We start from the raw sequence: 15,374 nt of genomic DNA, 5'->3' as shown, positions 1-15,374 counted from the left end.
CCTGGGAGCGGCAAGTCAAGGCGTTGAAGAGGTCGAAGAACACAAAGCAGGTGAAGGTCATGGTCGTGGTGCGTGGGGTGCTGGCTCCGTCCGCAGGCACCTGCAACACAGCACCCAGCCAGGTGAGGGCGCACCGCGGCCGCCCCCACCTGCGGTTCCTGGTCAGCCTGCAGGGGCAGCTGTGGCACGGGCTCCCCGCCACGGGCCGGGCCAGGCCAGAGGCCGAGAGGAACTGATGTTAAAAGCTTCCTTCCGGGGCCGGCGCTGTGGCACAGCAGGTAAAGCTGCCACCTTCGGTGCCGGCATCCCAGAGGGGCACTGGTTTAGGTCCTGCTCCCCTTCTGATCCAGCTCCCTGCTAATGCGCCGGGGACAGCAGCAGCAGACGACCCAAGTGCTTGGGCGCCTGCACCCATGTGGGGGACCCGGATGCAGCTCCTGGCTCCTGCCTGGCCCAGCCTGGCTGTTGCGACCACTAGGGAGTCGTTCAGTGGATGGAAGCCCTCTCCAATTGCGGTTTTCAAATAAATACTTTTCTTTTTTTTTTAAAAGGCTTCCTTCCGGGTGAGTGTCCGGCACAGTGGCTGCTGCCGCTGTCGACCCCTGTGTCCCCTGTCCTATGTCTGGGTTCCAGCCCTGGCTCCACGTGCAGCTTCCTGCTCAGGCCACCCCGGGGAGGAAGGGGCACTGCAGGACTGGTCCCTGCCGCCCGTGGGGGAGCCCTGTGGGGAGGTGCCAGTTCTGGCTCCTGCCTGGGGCTATCCGGATGGAAGAAGGCTCTCGGCGCTCTCCCTCTCGCAGCCTTCGAAGCACACAGAAAGGCCAGCTCGAAGTGTGTGCTGGCCACGTGCGGCTTGGCTGCCCCAAGGCCCTGGCGGCTGGGACAAGGCAGCCCCAGTGCTGCCGGCGCACAGTCAAGGAGAGGCCCCTCCTCCGGCAGAAAGCAGCCCCCGGGAGGTGACCTGGTGCCGCCTCCTGCAGGGAAGACAGAGGCCGGGGCAGCGGCTGCGGCTTTGGTGGGCGCACGGAGAGCAGCCCCGGCGGGGTTGCTGCCGCAGAGGCAGGGGAGAGGGGCCCACAGGGAGGGGTCCGGGCCGGTGTCCTCCCCCCTCCCCCATGGAGCCCAAGTGCCCCACATGTGGGCTCACGCAGTCTGACTCGGGGCAGGGGAGGGGCCTGTGGCTGAGCACACAGACTGGGTCAAGTGGGGGCTTGGCCCCGGGGGGCGTCTGCTGCCGCCGCCTGGGGGGGGGGGGGGCAGGTGCCTCCTTTCCCAGCTCAGCCCGAGGTTCCGAGGCTCCTGGAACCGTGGCCCTGGAGAGCAGCCCATCTCCGCTGCAGCTCCCCAGCCCGCCTCGCCTCTGCCTGGAGCTCCAGCTCCCTGCAGGGTCAGCCCCGGGGGTGGGCAGGGACGCCCTGGCCCCGGCCTCTGCTGCTGCACCCCCTCCACCCCCGGTGCCCAGACACCCCAAGCGCTCAGCGCTCACCTCCTTCCAGAAGACGAAGAGAGTCCCGCCGATGATGACGGCGGCCGACAGCAGGATCCGCAGGAGCAGGCCGCGGCCCAGGATGGTGTCCTGCACGCGGCGTGGAGGCTGCCCGAGCGCGTCCTTGTCCACGGGCTCCACCCCCAGGCTGCTCAGAACAAGGCGGGGGTGGGAGATGAAGCCCGAGGGGAGAGGCCACCCCTGCGGCTGCCACCCTGGGTCCTCCTCAGGCACCTGCCACAGGGGGGCCCCAAGCTGGGCCTGGCCTCACCCTAGTGGCCCAGAGAATCAGGACTGGGCTCTGCCCACCCCCCGTGCACGGTACAGCCAAGACCCCTCCCACAGGTGCCTGTAAGAGGGGGTGACGTGCGCTCCCTGGGCGGCCGCCCCTGGCCAGCCCCACTGCACACGCCCCGCACTGAGCGTGCCTCCCTCCGTCTTGCCGCTGCCCCTGACCCCAAAGCCCACAATTGCTCCTGAACCCCTGGGCTCGCCCAAAGCCCCCTGTGCTGTGACATCCACGCAGCCTGGTCCCCTGCAGGACCGTCCTAGGAGCCGGGGTACAGCAGAGGACAAACCAGTGCCTAACTCTGCAGCTGAGGGCAGACTAAGGGTTAGGATCCGTTCCCCTCCAGAGAAACAAAGCAGGGGTGATCGGGGGTGATCGGGGGGGCTTCTGGGAAGCAGAGACCTGAGTACAGGGCAGGAATGAGCCCTGCCGGAGCCCAGGGTGCTGGCCCCCCATCGCTGCCCCCGGGGACCTGGGTGGGCCTCACCTCTGGGCCGGCGGCCCGTCCATGAGGATGTTGACCCACAGGATCTGCATGGCGTTGAGGGGGCTGGGCAGGTTGAAGACCGTGGACAGGGTGATGAGGCTGAGGGCGGAGATGCTCCTGCCGGGCAGACACGGGGACCGGTCAGCGCCGCCGGCCGGCTGGGGCCCGGGGACAGCAGGCACGCGGCGGACTCACGTGCTCAGCTGGAAGCGCACGAAGTTCTTGACATTGTGAAAGATGCCCTTGCCTTCTTCCACCGCGTTCCTGCGCGAGAGGGGACACGGCGGGCTGGGCCCGGATGCCCCTGCTGACCCCAACTGTCAGCGGCTGGGGCTGGGCCCTGGTCCTGCCTGCAAGCGGACCCCCGCCGCCACTCCTGTGAGCTCAGAACAGCCCCGCGGCCAGCAGCGGGCAGGGCAGTGGGGCTGCGAAACCTCGCCTGCGGGGTCTCCGGATTGCTGCAGATCCCCCCCCACCAAGTTAGCATCCCTGCCCTGGGGGCTCCCCCATGCAGAACCTTCTCAGCCCTGTCCCCGACTTGCACTAAAAATGTATCAAAAACCCCTGTGGTGGGACGGAGGCAGCAGGCAGGTTAAGCCCCTCCTGGTGATGCGGGCGTCTGTATCGGCGCCGGTTCGAGTCCCCGCTGCTCCGCTTCCTGTCCAGATCCCTGCTAGTGCACCTGGGAGGCAGCGCTCAAGTGCTTGGGCCGCCGCACCCACACCGAGAGCCAGGGGCGGTTCCTGCATTCAGCCTGGCCAAGCCCTGGCCGTGGCGGCCATTTGAGAAGTGACCCAGGGGACAGAAGCGCTCGCGCGCTCGCTCTCCCCGTTGCTCTGCCTTTCATATAAATAAAACTAAGGTCCCACCACAGAGCGGCAAGCGTCTGTCGAGAGCAGCTTGTCCCGGGGGTGGACGGCCCTGTCCTGAGACGCGTCTCGGCCTGCAGCTGGCCGGGGAGGACGCGGGACCGTCCTGGCAGGAGCCCGCGTGGCCCGCGGGAGCACTCACAGGATGGCCGAGAAGTCGTCGTCCACCAGGACCATGCTGGCGGCCTCCTTGCTCACGTCCGTCCCCGTCCTCCCCATGGCGATCCCGATGTCGGCCGACTTGAGGGCCACCGCGTCATTCACGCCATCGCCCGTCATGGCCACGACGGCCCCCGACTCCTGCAGGGCCTGTGCGGGGAGAGGCGGAGTGGCCGAGAGCGGGGCTCCATCCAGAGGACGCCAGACTGGGGCCGGCGGAACCCCAGCTCCACCCGCACGAGCGGGACCGGGAAGCCCTGGAGCCGCTCCCCTCAGTCTCCGCATCTGTGAAGTGGAGCAGCAGTGCCTATGGCACGGGGCCGCTGAGGCCCTGCACGCAGGAGTGGCTGAGTGGTGGCCGCTGCCCTCCGTGAGCGTCCCGGAACAGGGCAGTGCGCAACAAACACCAACAGTTTATAAAAGGTAGTGGGCGTAGACGCCGACTCTGGCACAGCCGGCACGCGGGCACGCACCCCCACAGGCGGCCGGAAAATCGCCATGGCTCTTGGCCCCAGCTGTGTGCCAGGTGCCATGCAAGCCTGGGGCCCTCCTTCCGGCCTTGTGGGTGAGCGGCTGTCGTTAGGAGGACCCCCATTTCACAGGTGGGGAAGCTGAGGCAGGGAGTTCAACAGCAATAACACCGGGGAGCACTCGGCCGGCAGCTCGGCTGCTGTGTGCCATTCTCCGTTTCTGTCCCTCGTTTTCAGTGGGGATGGGCCGGGGCCGAAGTCACAGTCTCCCCTCCTCACAGGGCCCCGGTCGCCTTACTGGCGCTCCCCGCAGCTACAGAGGGCCGTGGGCGATGTTCCGGCCAGCGGGGTGTGGGCCAAGGGGCCCATGCAGCTCCCACCCCGCCCTGCTCAGCCTCCTGCCAACTCGGTGGAAGGGGACCCTGGGAGCCACGCCCGTGACCCAGACCAGGATGGAGCAGCCGGCCACTGCGTCCGGGGCGCGACCACGGTGTCCAGGGCGCACCCGCCTCCCCCGCGCACCTTGATGATCTTGAGCTTGTGCTTCGGGCCGGTCCTGAAGAACACAGACACCTGGACACGGGGACGCAGGAGGGGCAGGGTCAGGACCCTGCCCCAGTGGGCCCTGCCCCACCCTGCTAAGTCCCCCACCCACCCAACCCCGCCCCGGGAGCCGCACCTGCCGGACGCGCTCGGCCAGCTCGGCCAGCTCCGTGCCAGCCACCTCCTCACCGGACATGGCTTGTGGCTTCTCGCCGCACAGCCCGATGTTCCTGCCTTCGGGGAGAAGCAGGTCTGAGGCCACCCCCGGGCGGAGACGGTGGTCCCCAGGCTCGCCCCGCCCACCCCTCCACCTGCCAGCATCACCCCCGACATCGGCCGCAGAGAACACCACCCCCGTGGGGAACAAAGACCCCGGGAGGTGGGATGGGGTCTGGGTTTGAATCTCAGAATCCTGGGTCAGCACTCTGGGCCCGGCTCACCCGGCCCCTAAGGCTGTAGCAGCTCCCTGGTGTGTGTGTTGGGGGGGGGGGGTCCTCTCGCTCAGCCCCGCCCACGCCCTGCCTACCTATCGCCAGGGCCGTCTCCAGCGCGTCCCCCGTGATCATGGTCACCGCCACACCCGAGGCAGACAGCGCCTGCACCGCCTCCTTCACGCCGGCTCTCGGGGGGTCGATGATGCCCACGAGACCCAGGAACGTCAGAGCCCCCAGCTCGGGCCCAGAGGCCAGGGCCAGCACTGCAGAGAGACCAGGACCCGAGCAGGGGTCGGTAGGGCCGGTGGGGGGAGCCCACGTCCTCCTGGGTGTCACCTTCCTGGGCCACCAGGGGACGTGGAGATCCCTCCTGCGGGCTGCTGAACAGGGGAGAACCCAGCACTGCCCACTCCGGGTACGGGAGCCGGGCCCCACGGCAGGGCAGCCAAGAGAGACTGCAGGCAGCGCCCACTACTGCCAGGGCTCGCTCATGGCGCCATCTCCCACAGACATGCGCCCGCTACTCGGAGCCTGAAGAAATCGCCCAGGTCTGCGACGTGGCTGAGAGGACTCTGGCTACGGTCCCGACCTTGACCCTGACACAGCGGCCATCGGGCCTGCCTTTCAGCTGAGGAGCCCGAGGCATGGTGTCCACCCCGGGCTAGCAGAGACCTGGCGCTACACTGACCGATTCAGGGCCCCTGCCTCAGGGAGACCCCACCCTGGGGAAGGGACCATAGCCTGCTGGCCGCTGTTGGCAGCTGCCCCCACCCACCCTGCGGCAGGCTGGCCGATCTGGAAGCCCAGTGGCTGCGTCTCCCCTGGAGGCGCGAGCATCACCACGGTGCCAACAGGGGGACGATGACACCCTGGGGAGCATGGGTCCAGGAGTGGCATCGTCTTCCTTGGTTTCTGGGGGCTTGGGGGTCCCCTAGTGGGGCAGGGGGAGGCAAGGGGCACAGACCCTCCCATGCGGAAGCCACAGGGGATGAACAGGTGTTTCTGAGCACCCGTGCGTGTGTGTGCATAGGGGGAGGGGCTCTGCCTGACCCTGGCTCCCGAGCTTGCTCTGCTCTGCCTGAGCGCCCCCTCCCCGCCCCAGGGGCTGCCGGCTGCCCGCGGCCGCACTGACCGCGCAGGCCCAGCGATGCCATCCTCGTCTCCTCCTGCAGGAAAAAGGCCCGCTGCTGTGGCGTCAGGGGCAGGGCGATGCCCCCGTGGTTGTAGCCGGCGCAGGAGCCCAGCACCTCCTCCAAGGCCCCCTTCATGAAGTACATGTCGTCCTGGTCCTAGGAGGCACGGGGCAGGAGCTCGTGGCTGCTGACGGCCGCTCCCGACGACATGGGGACTCGAGACCACAGCCGGCCGGGGTGGGGGAGAGGACACAGCGGCCAGCAGTCACTGCCCACATGCACACGCGTGTCTGTGACCGTGGGTGGGGGGCACATGTGGGCTCAGGGTTCACACCACTTGCAGGTGCCTGTCGGCAGGGAGGAGCCTGCCCCAATGCGACAGGTAACTGAGCCAATAGGACAAGGACGGAACTCAGCATGGACGGCACAGGAAGTGCTCCCGGGTCAGCTCGGGCTGGGTCAGGTTGATGGTGGGGACACGAGCCACCCAGCTGAACGCTCGGCCACAGACTGGCCACACCTGGGCCCACAGCCCAGGCACCAGGAACCCAGGTGGCCGGGTCGCACCCGTTTCTGACTCTCTGGGTCTGGTCCCAGGGACCCCAACTTGAGAACCGCCCAGAACAGGTCCGACTGAGTCAAAGACCTCATGGCCGCTGTCTGTGGTTTGGGGGTGGGGGGTCCCGTCCCCTGGGGGTGGGGCAGGCTCACCCCGCTCTTGGCGCTGCACCTCACTGCCATCCACTTCTGCTCGGAGCTGAACGGGATCTCCTGCTTCCTCACGTACGCGTCTCTGCTGTCGCCCAGGTCCATCTGGGTCAGGAAATGGGCGCTCGTGAGCCACCGGAAGCCACTCCCCGTCTGTGGCCACGCACGTCTCCCACGGCGGACACCGTCTCCAGTGGCCGGGACACCCAAGCTCACTGGAGCAGAAGGCCGTCCGTTTTCCAATGCCCCGCCCAGAAAGAGCAAGGGGCGGAGGGGCGGAGTGACGGTCTCTGCTGTGGCTGCGACCTGACGGTCGCGTGGTGACACACAGCGGTACGCTGTCTGCAGGGGGAGACGGCAGGTGTCCACAGAAACCCCGGGGCAGCAAGGGGCTCCCGCTGGCCACAGCCCGGGCACCTGGCCAGGCCCGGCCTCTGCTCCTTCCCAGCTGCTGGGCCACCTGCTCAACAGCTCAGACCTTCCATTTCCGTGACTGTCGCCGGCCCTAACCCAGCCCACGGCCTCCAGGGAGCAAGAAACCATCCTGTGCGGACAAGGGTGCCTCAGGAAGACTCAGTGAGGAGGCTGGGGACAGGTGCTGGGTGCAGGTATCGGGTGCTGGGTGCAGATGCTGGTTCTGAGTACAGGTGTCGGGTGAGGGTGCCGGGTGCAGGTGTCGGGTGAGGGGGCTGGGTACAGGTGTCGGGTGAGGGTGCCGGGTGCAGGTGTCGGGTACAGCAGCTGATGCTTGCACCCCACACAAGAGCACCTGGTTCAAGTCCCAGCTCCACTTCCAATGCAGCTTCCTGCTCACACACACCCTAAGAGGCTGCAGGGCTCAAGTATGTGGGGCCCTGGATTGAGCTCCCGGCTCATGGCCTCAACCTGGCCTGGCCTGGGCTGGCTGCTGCAGGCATCTGGGAAGCAAACGAGTGGGTGGGAGACGTCTGTCTCTGCCTTGCACATAAATTCTTTAAAAATAAAAATTGAAGAGATGCATTTATTCAGTGCAAAAATGGTTTGAAATCCATGCAGTTTTTTCACACTATGAATTTTCCATGAACTTTCTGAGAACCTTACATGTCAACAACAAGTCTGTACACACACACACTCATACAGAATGTACCTGTGGGATGCACACAGCACGCACACACACATGTACCTGTGCTGTGCACACAGCACGCACACAGCATGCACCTTGCTATGAGAGGTTCCCAGGGGCGGGTAGGACAACAGGTCCAGCAGAGCCCTGCAGGGGTGCCGGGAGCTGAGCTGCGCTACCACACAGACACTTGCATGCTGAAGTCCTAACCCCAGCCCTGGTCTTCACAGAGGTCATGGGGTCACCCTGGGGTCACAATGGAGTCACCAGGGGGCACTAACACAATGCCTAGGCATCAGAAGGGGGAGACATCACATGGAGACCGAGCCTGGCCCTGCAGCAGGAGGAGGGGATTGGGCTGCACCCCCAACAACCAGGAGCGGACAGGAGCTCGGCCCCGCCCACGCCCGGACGGTGACTCTGGCCACAGCACCACGGTTCATTGAGTGCAGTCACCCCAGCCCCCGTGCGTGGCGTGCCAGCTCGGCCACCCTGGGGGCAGCAGCATGGGGGGCAGAGGTAGGACAGGCTGAGCCCTGGCCCTGCCTGAGGGCCACAGAGGACGGGTGAGAAGCAGACACCGCAGTGCCCGTCTGTCACGGCGGCCATCACCGATCTGATCCCAACAGGTACAGCCCAGCACCTCAGGACGGACACCGGACGCACACAGCACACAGGGCTCGGGGCTCCAAGTGTGCTCTCAGGCTGCGTGCCGGCCGAGGCAGGGCAGCGATCCTGCCGCACGCGCAGGGCCAGCGGTGCCCCACGGGCATGGGCGGGCGCTGAGTGGGGCTCGCCCGGGGCGCTCACACAGGGGGCCGTCGGCTCTATGCACACTGCCCCAGCTCCAGGCAGCAGAGGGAAAGGAACCTGCCGTAAGGACTGCTCCTGTGTCCTCGCTCTGGGGCACCCGCCCTGTGTGCCCTGTGAGGACTTAGTAGGGGGGCGACCCCGTTGTCCCCACCCACCCGGCACCTGCTTCTGGGAGGCGGGGCTGAAGGAGGCGGGGTCTGGTGAGGGAGCCAGGGCCAAGGGCCAGGTGAGCCCAGGGCCCCAGGACAGCAGAGCGAGCAGAAGTGAGGAAGTGATGCACAAGGCGGGCGCTGGGGTCTGGGGGCAGGGGCTGAGGTCACAGTGACACACTGTACCTGAGACCTGCCATTCTACGTGGTGCCCACAGGTAGCCGGACGGCGCAGTGCACACGAGCCTGGCTCACGCTCACGTGTTACACACACACACACACACACACCACAGTGTTGTTGGGGTTCGGGCGGGGTGACGACCTGTGTGTGGCCTGGCTGGCGGCGATGGCTCCCCTGAGGGTCCCCAGGACTGCCCAGAGGTGAATCCAGGCCTCAATCAAGGGTTTGATTCCAACAGGGACAGGGGACAGTGAAGTGAACTTGAAGGGAGCTGGAGGTGGCCGGGCAGAGGACACAGGGCTCACAGCACAGAGCGAGGCGGGCGCTGGGCTGGGCGCTGGCCAGCGCTCAGGTAACTCAGCACGAGCACCCGAGCCGGGCTTCGGTCGACCCTGAGAATGGGCGGGGAGGGAGCTGCGCCAGAGACCAATCACTGGGCAGCGGGGATGACGGGTGGGGCGGGGCCAGGCAGGGGGAGCTGAGCCACCCCCCACCCCAGCCCAGCATTCTGGAGCCCACAGGCCTGGCTGAAGGAGGGTCTGTGTCAGGCCGGCCACAGAAACAGGTGCAGTGTGGACAGACACCGAGCTTCCTAAGGTGCCTCCCCTGCCTCCTCTCTCCCTCTCTCCCCTGCGTTCCCCCGCCCCAGTGTCTGCCCACCCCTTCTTCCTGTAAGCGTAGCTGGCCCCCACCACGGGGCGCCCACCTGCCGGTGCCAGCCCTGGGTGCAGGGCCACAGAGCTGGAAGGCATCCGATGTGCCAAAGGAGCCAGGTCCTCGGGACAGGTGAGGACAGGTGCCCTCGTCTGTCTCCCCCATACCTGCCGGGGATTCTTCTGGAACCCGGGTCCAGGGGGCAGAGCCCTGCAGAGCCTCCGGGAGCACAGAGCACCCTGGGCGCCCTTCTCTGGGCTCAGCTGGGAGCTTCCGGCCTACTCCCCACACCCCGCACAGGCCCCGGCTCCCCTACCTTTGCGGCCAGGGCCAGCAAGGCACCCTCCGTGGGCTGCCCGAGGACACAGTTTTCCCTGATGACGGCGTTGTTGGCGACACAGCCGGCCTGCAGGAGGGATGTTCCAAGTGCGTGTGCAGTTAGCATGGGGAGCTGGCAGCCCGCGGGGCGCAGGGAAAGTCAGATCTATAGGCCGGGCCTGCTTGTCGAGCTGGGCCCGGGGACCGAGGACAGCCGTGGTGCCCGCGGGAAGCAGGGAGTTACTTCCCACTCGGGCTGTGGGCAGCTGCGCCGGGGTTCTGGGTGTGGGGGTGGGGTGGGGTCTCCACCTGGGACAGAGCCCCCCAGAGTCGGAGAGCGGTGCTAGCTGCACCGTGTGGCGACTGTGCTAAACCCCCCCTCCCAACCGCAGACTTCAAAAAGGGCGCAGTCTAGTTTTGAGATGCGCAAGGTGCATCTCAATTAACCATCAACATTCAGAAAATGAAAAACAGCGACAGTGAGAGAACGGGGGCTCCAGCTTCCTCCTACCCTGGCTGGGTGGGCGCGGGCACTCACACCCCTTCTCCCAGCCCCTGCATCTTGACCTGCAGCATTGGGGGTGTGCAGTGGCCCTGAGAGGCGGGGCCCAGAAGGGAGGGCCCTGGTGAGCTGCAGGGGTGGGTGGAGGGGGCGGAGCTCACACAAAAAGTGTCCATCATGGTCCCCTAGCTCCTGAGCAGGTGACTCGGCAGCACCCGCAGCAGGTGGTGACGAGGACAGAGGGGCCCTGGCTCCCCTCCTACCCCCACCCTCCCACCTGTTTAGGGGCCACGAGCCAGCGCTGACACCCTAACTCTGGGGGTGGTCCAGTCCTTGCCCAGGTCCAGGGGGTCCGACTGCGTCTCCCTGCGACCCCGGCGGGAGCCCTACCTCCTCCCATGGTGCACTGCACACTTACCTCCACCAGTCTTCCCACGGAGATGTTGGAAAATTCCTTGAGTACTTCCTTGGACGGTACAAGACAGACGGTCCCTTTGCCACTGTACCCAACACCGCTGACCTGCAGAGCACGTGGGAGAAACGGGGTCACCAGCAGCCAGCAACGCGTGGGGCCCACAACCTCCCGCCTGGGAGGCTCAGAGGCGTCGCCCAGGGAGGGTCCCTCACTGGCCAGCAGGGGCCGCTGGTGAGCGGCAGCAAGGTCACTCCACGGGACATTGCAGGCAGCACAGGCGGCCTTGAGCAGCAGGACCCGGCCTGGAAGAGTCCCAGAGCAGGGTGGGGCCGGCGTTTGCTCACAGAGCCAGGAGGCAGGCAGACAGGAGCAGCCCCTGTGGGCCGTGACGCTCAACCCCGCAGCAGCAGAGGGAAGCAGCCCCGGCCATGCGTCCACACAGGGCGCCCACAAGATGCAGTTTCCACAAATAAGCACCGGCCCAGGGCCATCGTCTGCTGGCCCCTCACTCCGGAAAGTTTGGTGGGGAAAAACCAACCAGGACAGAAAACCACTCAGCAGCTCAATGATGCAGAGGGAGGTCACGGTCAAGTCACCCCGGAGCAGAGGGGGCGCTGTGAGCCCTCCAATTGTGCCATGTGTTCAGCACCGGCAGGTAACGGGGGTGGGGCCAGAAGCCAGCGGGACCCTGTGCCCTGTGCAGGTAATGGGGTGGGGGGGGCAGAAGCCAGCGGGACCCTGTGCCCTGTGCAGGTAATGGGGGGGTGGGGCCAGAAGCCAGCGGGACCCTGTGCCCTGTGCAGGTAATGGGGCGGGGGGGGGAGCAGAAGCCAGCAGGACCCTGTGCCCTGTGCAGGTAACGGGGTGGGGGGGGCAGAAGCCAGCGGGACCCTGTGCCCTGTGCAGGTAATGGGGCGGGGGGGGGGGCCAGAAGCCAGCGGGACCCTGTGCCCTGTGCAGGTAATGGGGGGGGGGGCAGAAGCCAGCAGGACCCTGTGCCCTGTGCAGGTAACGGGGGTGGGGTGGGGCCAGAAGCCAGCAGGACCCTGTGCCCTGTGCAGGTAATGGGGCGGGGGGGGGGCAGAAGCCAGCAGGACCCTGTGCCCTGTGCAGGTAATGGGGCGGGGGGGGGGCAGAAGCCAGCGGGACCCTGTGCCCTGTGCAGGTAATGGGGCGGGGGGGGGGGGGCAGAAGCCAGCAGGACCCTGTGACCTGTGCAGGTAATGGGGCGGGGGGGGGGGGCAGAAGCCAGCAGGACCCTGTGCCCTGTGCAGGTAATGGGGGGCAACCACCCAGCTAATTCCTCATCACCCAGCAAGCAGAGGCTCTGCAGGTGCCCCTGGGCCGACCCTCACAAACACGCTTGCTACCGGCCTCGGCGTGGAGCCCGTCGGAGGTGACCAGCTGCGTCACGGTCATCTCATTGGCTGTCAGGGTCCCCGTCTTGTCAGAGCAGATGACGCTGCAGCAACCTGGCGGGGGAGGCAGAGGGGGCGGTCACTGCCACCCCCAGGCTGGCCCCTGGACCCCCATGCAGCCCCCTCGGCAGGGCCCTACCCAAAGTCTCCACGATGGGCAGCTTCTTCACGATGACCCTCTGCTTGGCCATCCGCAGCACTCCCAGGACCAGGGTGACCGTCACGACGATGGGCAGACCCTCAGGAATGGCTGCCACGGCCAGGCTGGGGGAGGTCAGAGGGGCCCCGTGACCATGGACTCGGGGACGATGGGGTGAAGCATGTTGCTGCACCCCCAGTATCCCCCTTCCAGGCTGCACAGCCCACCTGCAGTGCACCTGCCTCCTTGGGGAGCCCCTACCTGTGGCACACCTGCCTGCCTGGTCAGTATCTATCTGCAGTGCACCTGCCTCCCTGGTGAGCCCCTACCTGTGGCGCACCTGCCTGCCTGGTCAGTACCTACCTGCGGCGCACCTGCCTCCCTGGCAAGCACCCACCTGTGGTGTACCTGCCTCCCCAGTCAGTACCTATCTGCAGTGTACCTGCCTCCCCGGTCAGTACCCACCTGGGGTGCACCTGCCTCCCCCATCAGCACCCACCTGGGGTGCACCTGCCTCCCCCATCAGCACTCGCCTGGGGTGCACCTGCCTCCCCCATCAGCACCCGCCTGGGGTACACCTGCCCCCCCCGTAGACCCTCCCCCAGGCATTCACAACCCAGTGGGAACTAGCGCCTGTGTTTTGCTGCTGGAAGTGGAGTTTCCGTCGCTCCCATTTGTTAGACAGAAGGCCTGGGCCCTATGAAAGCAACTTCCAGAAAGAGGGAGGTCAGCGGGAGGGGGGTCTCCGGCTCAGATGCTCCCGTGAGCAGACGTAGACACGAATGAGGAGGGAGGGAATCGGCACAGCTGCCCGTGGTCTGTCCTGGGCGACAGCCTCCAGCTCCTCCTGTACTTCAGGACACCCCCCACACACACACACAAAAACACGTGAAAAGGCCTGGAGGAGAACAGGTGACCCAGGCCAAGCCAGGGAGGCTCTCTCGAGGCTGGGAACCGGGGTGGAGGGTATCCCAGGAGGTGGGGTGAGCAGGGGCCTCCTGCCTCTCAGCTCTGGCTGAGACCTCGCTGTGGCTGAAGTGGTGGGGCGGGGCCAGGGGTCTGCTCTGCAGTGATGGGGGTGGGGTGCAAGCTGACCCCTGTGATGTCACAAGAGTGGCCGTGGTCCCTGTGATGACACAGCGTGGCCGTGAGCTGACCTGTGGGGCTTGCAGCACGGCGGTCCACCACGTGGACGATCACTGTGCTGCGCTCTCTACTCTTCTCCGTGCCTCAAAATCGCCTTTCAATGTTCTTTAAAGAAACCCCTGGCACTCAAATGTCCATCAGTGCACGCACGGCTGAGCCACGTGCGGCCAGGCATCCAGCGGCGCATCACGTGGCCGTGGAAAGGGCAGAAGCGTGGACACCCGCCACGGCACGGAGGAGCCTTGGAGACGCGACGCCGAGTGAGACAAAGCAGGGCCAAGAGCACCAGCACCAGTGTGGGACCCCGACCTCAGCCACGTAGACGGGGTTGCCGCGGAAGAGGGTGGGGCTTCTTCTAGAGGGAACAAGAAGAGGCTTCGAAGCCGAAAGTCGTGTAGGCCGTGGATACACTCAGAACCGCTCACCTGAGGCTTCAAGTCGGAGGCACGCGAATTCTCTCAAACCAAAGGAACCTAAACTTTGGCCGGCGACACAGGGACCGGAAGAGAGGTGTGGGCAGGGGGGAGGTTGCTGGACCCCCGCTCCCCAGCGAGCCTCTGACCTGTGGCCACGCCCAGGTCTGGGGGTGCCAAACCTCCAGTGTTTTCACTGCACAGAACTTTGCTCTCTACAGATCACCTGTTTGGGAGGCTAGAAGGGGCCTCACGCCGCCCCCGCTCCTGGGGCCACTCCCAGCTGTGCACGGGGACCCTGGCAGCCCCACGAGATGTGTCCCAGAGAACCAAGCCTGCCCGGCACAAGGCCCTGGGGCGGGGCTGTGCCCAGGCCCCACCCACAGCACAGAGGGGAGCCCCACTCCTTGGAGACCCAGAGGAACCAGAAACCCAGCACCTCTCACACGCGAACTCCAATTATTTTAGTAGTGGCACAGCTCAGACTACTGCTTCCTGGCCACAGCTCCCCGCGGGGCCCCTGGGCACTCGGACACCCAGCCAGGCGCTGTCGGCATTCAGTAACTATCCCCAGGACCAACAAAGACAGGGGTGCAGGCCAGGGAAGCCGCCACCGCTTAGCACAGCGCTGAGAAAGAACACAACCAACGACCACGGCCACTTCGCCCGCGGTGCCACGCTTGCCTGCCACGTCGCTCACGGGCACAGCCTGATTCCAGAGGAGTCACGAGGTGACCAGGATCGCGCGTCTCGGAACCAGAAGAAACCCCATGCCCAGATGCTGAGCCTTGCTCCGGGACCACGGACACGCAGACGAGCTCTAGAAGCCGAGGTTACAGAGTTTGGCCAAGGGGCCGTCCCCGGCTTCCAGGCCTCTGCGTGGCTTTATGGCACAGGTTGGCCAGATGCGCTTGGCAAACACGCGGGGTGTGGGGTGGGCACGTACCCCCTCCCGCAGGCACCTCCTTATGCTCACAGCAGTAAAAACCGATCCCCAATGACCAGGAAAATCCCTTGGATCATCGTCAGTATCACAGGGAATTAGGACAAAGTTTCTAAAAGAACAATCCTCTCGGGGCTGGCACTGTGGCAGAGTGTGCTAAGCGGCCACCTGTGGCACCAGCATCCCGTATGGGCCCTGGGTGGAATCCCGGCTGCTCCACTTCCAATCTGCTCCTTGCTAATGCGCCTGGGAAAGCAGTGGGAGATGGCCAAGTCCTTGGGCCCCTGCACCCTCGTGGGAGACCCGGAAGAAGCTCCTGGCTTCAGCCATTGCAGTCATTTGGGAAGCAAACCAGTGGATGAAAGACCTCTTTGTCTCTCCCTCTCTTTGCAACTCTACCTTTCAAATAAACAAATCTTCAAAAAGAAAAATCCCCTCATTTTAGTTATTTTAGAAAATCTTCCTGGCCATCCTGCCATTCCTACCTTCTGATTCCCCAGTTTCGGGGTGACTTTAACCTGACAAAAACTGGAACAACTCAACGGAGCACGTATTTTCTTTCAAGGGCAAGTGTGCCACGGGTCAAGTGGGGAGAGCGGATGA

The 15,374-nt window shown here is 65.7% G+C and overlaps 1 protein-coding gene across 1 annotated transcript in view; it reads right to left on the bottom strand.

Moving 5' to 3' along the window:
- The window catches only part of ATP2C2 (ATPase secretory pathway Ca2+ transporting 2), a 55,461-nt gene that overhangs the window by 6,411 nt on the left and 33,676 nt on the right, over positions 1 to 15,374 (bottom strand). The window contains exons 12-25 of the mRNA XM_062176046.1: positions 12,270 to 12,394; positions 12,087 to 12,184; positions 10,716 to 10,817; positions 9,794 to 9,883; positions 6,582 to 6,683; positions 5,870 to 6,026; positions 4,830 to 5,000; positions 4,440 to 4,537; positions 4,283 to 4,333; positions 3,274 to 3,440; positions 2,458 to 2,526; positions 2,263 to 2,379; positions 1,487 to 1,634; positions 2 to 100 (exon numbers count right to left, since the gene is read on the bottom strand). Coding sequence (XP_062032030.1) covers positions 2 to 100; positions 1,487 to 1,634; positions 2,263 to 2,379; positions 2,458 to 2,526; positions 3,274 to 3,440; positions 4,283 to 4,333; positions 4,440 to 4,537; positions 4,830 to 5,000; positions 5,870 to 6,026; positions 6,582 to 6,683; positions 9,794 to 9,883; positions 10,716 to 10,817; positions 12,087 to 12,184; positions 12,270 to 12,394 — 1,594 coding nt within the window. The remainder of the gene's footprint in view (position 1; positions 101 to 1,486; positions 1,635 to 2,262; positions 2,380 to 2,457; positions 2,527 to 3,273; positions 3,441 to 4,282; positions 4,334 to 4,439; positions 4,538 to 4,829; positions 5,001 to 5,869; positions 6,027 to 6,581; positions 6,684 to 9,793; positions 9,884 to 10,715; positions 10,818 to 12,086; positions 12,185 to 12,269; positions 12,395 to 15,374) is intronic.

The sequence above is a fragment of the Lepus europaeus genome, chromosome 19, assembly GCF_033115175.1.
Source record: "Lepus europaeus isolate LE1 chromosome 19, mLepTim1.pri, whole genome shotgun sequence".
In the NCBI taxonomy this organism is placed as follows: domain Eukaryota; kingdom Metazoa; phylum Chordata; class Mammalia; order Lagomorpha; family Leporidae; genus Lepus; species Lepus europaeus.
The sequence above is the reverse complement of the archived record's forward strand: the minus strand, read 5'-3'. Positions and strand labels throughout refer to the sequence as shown.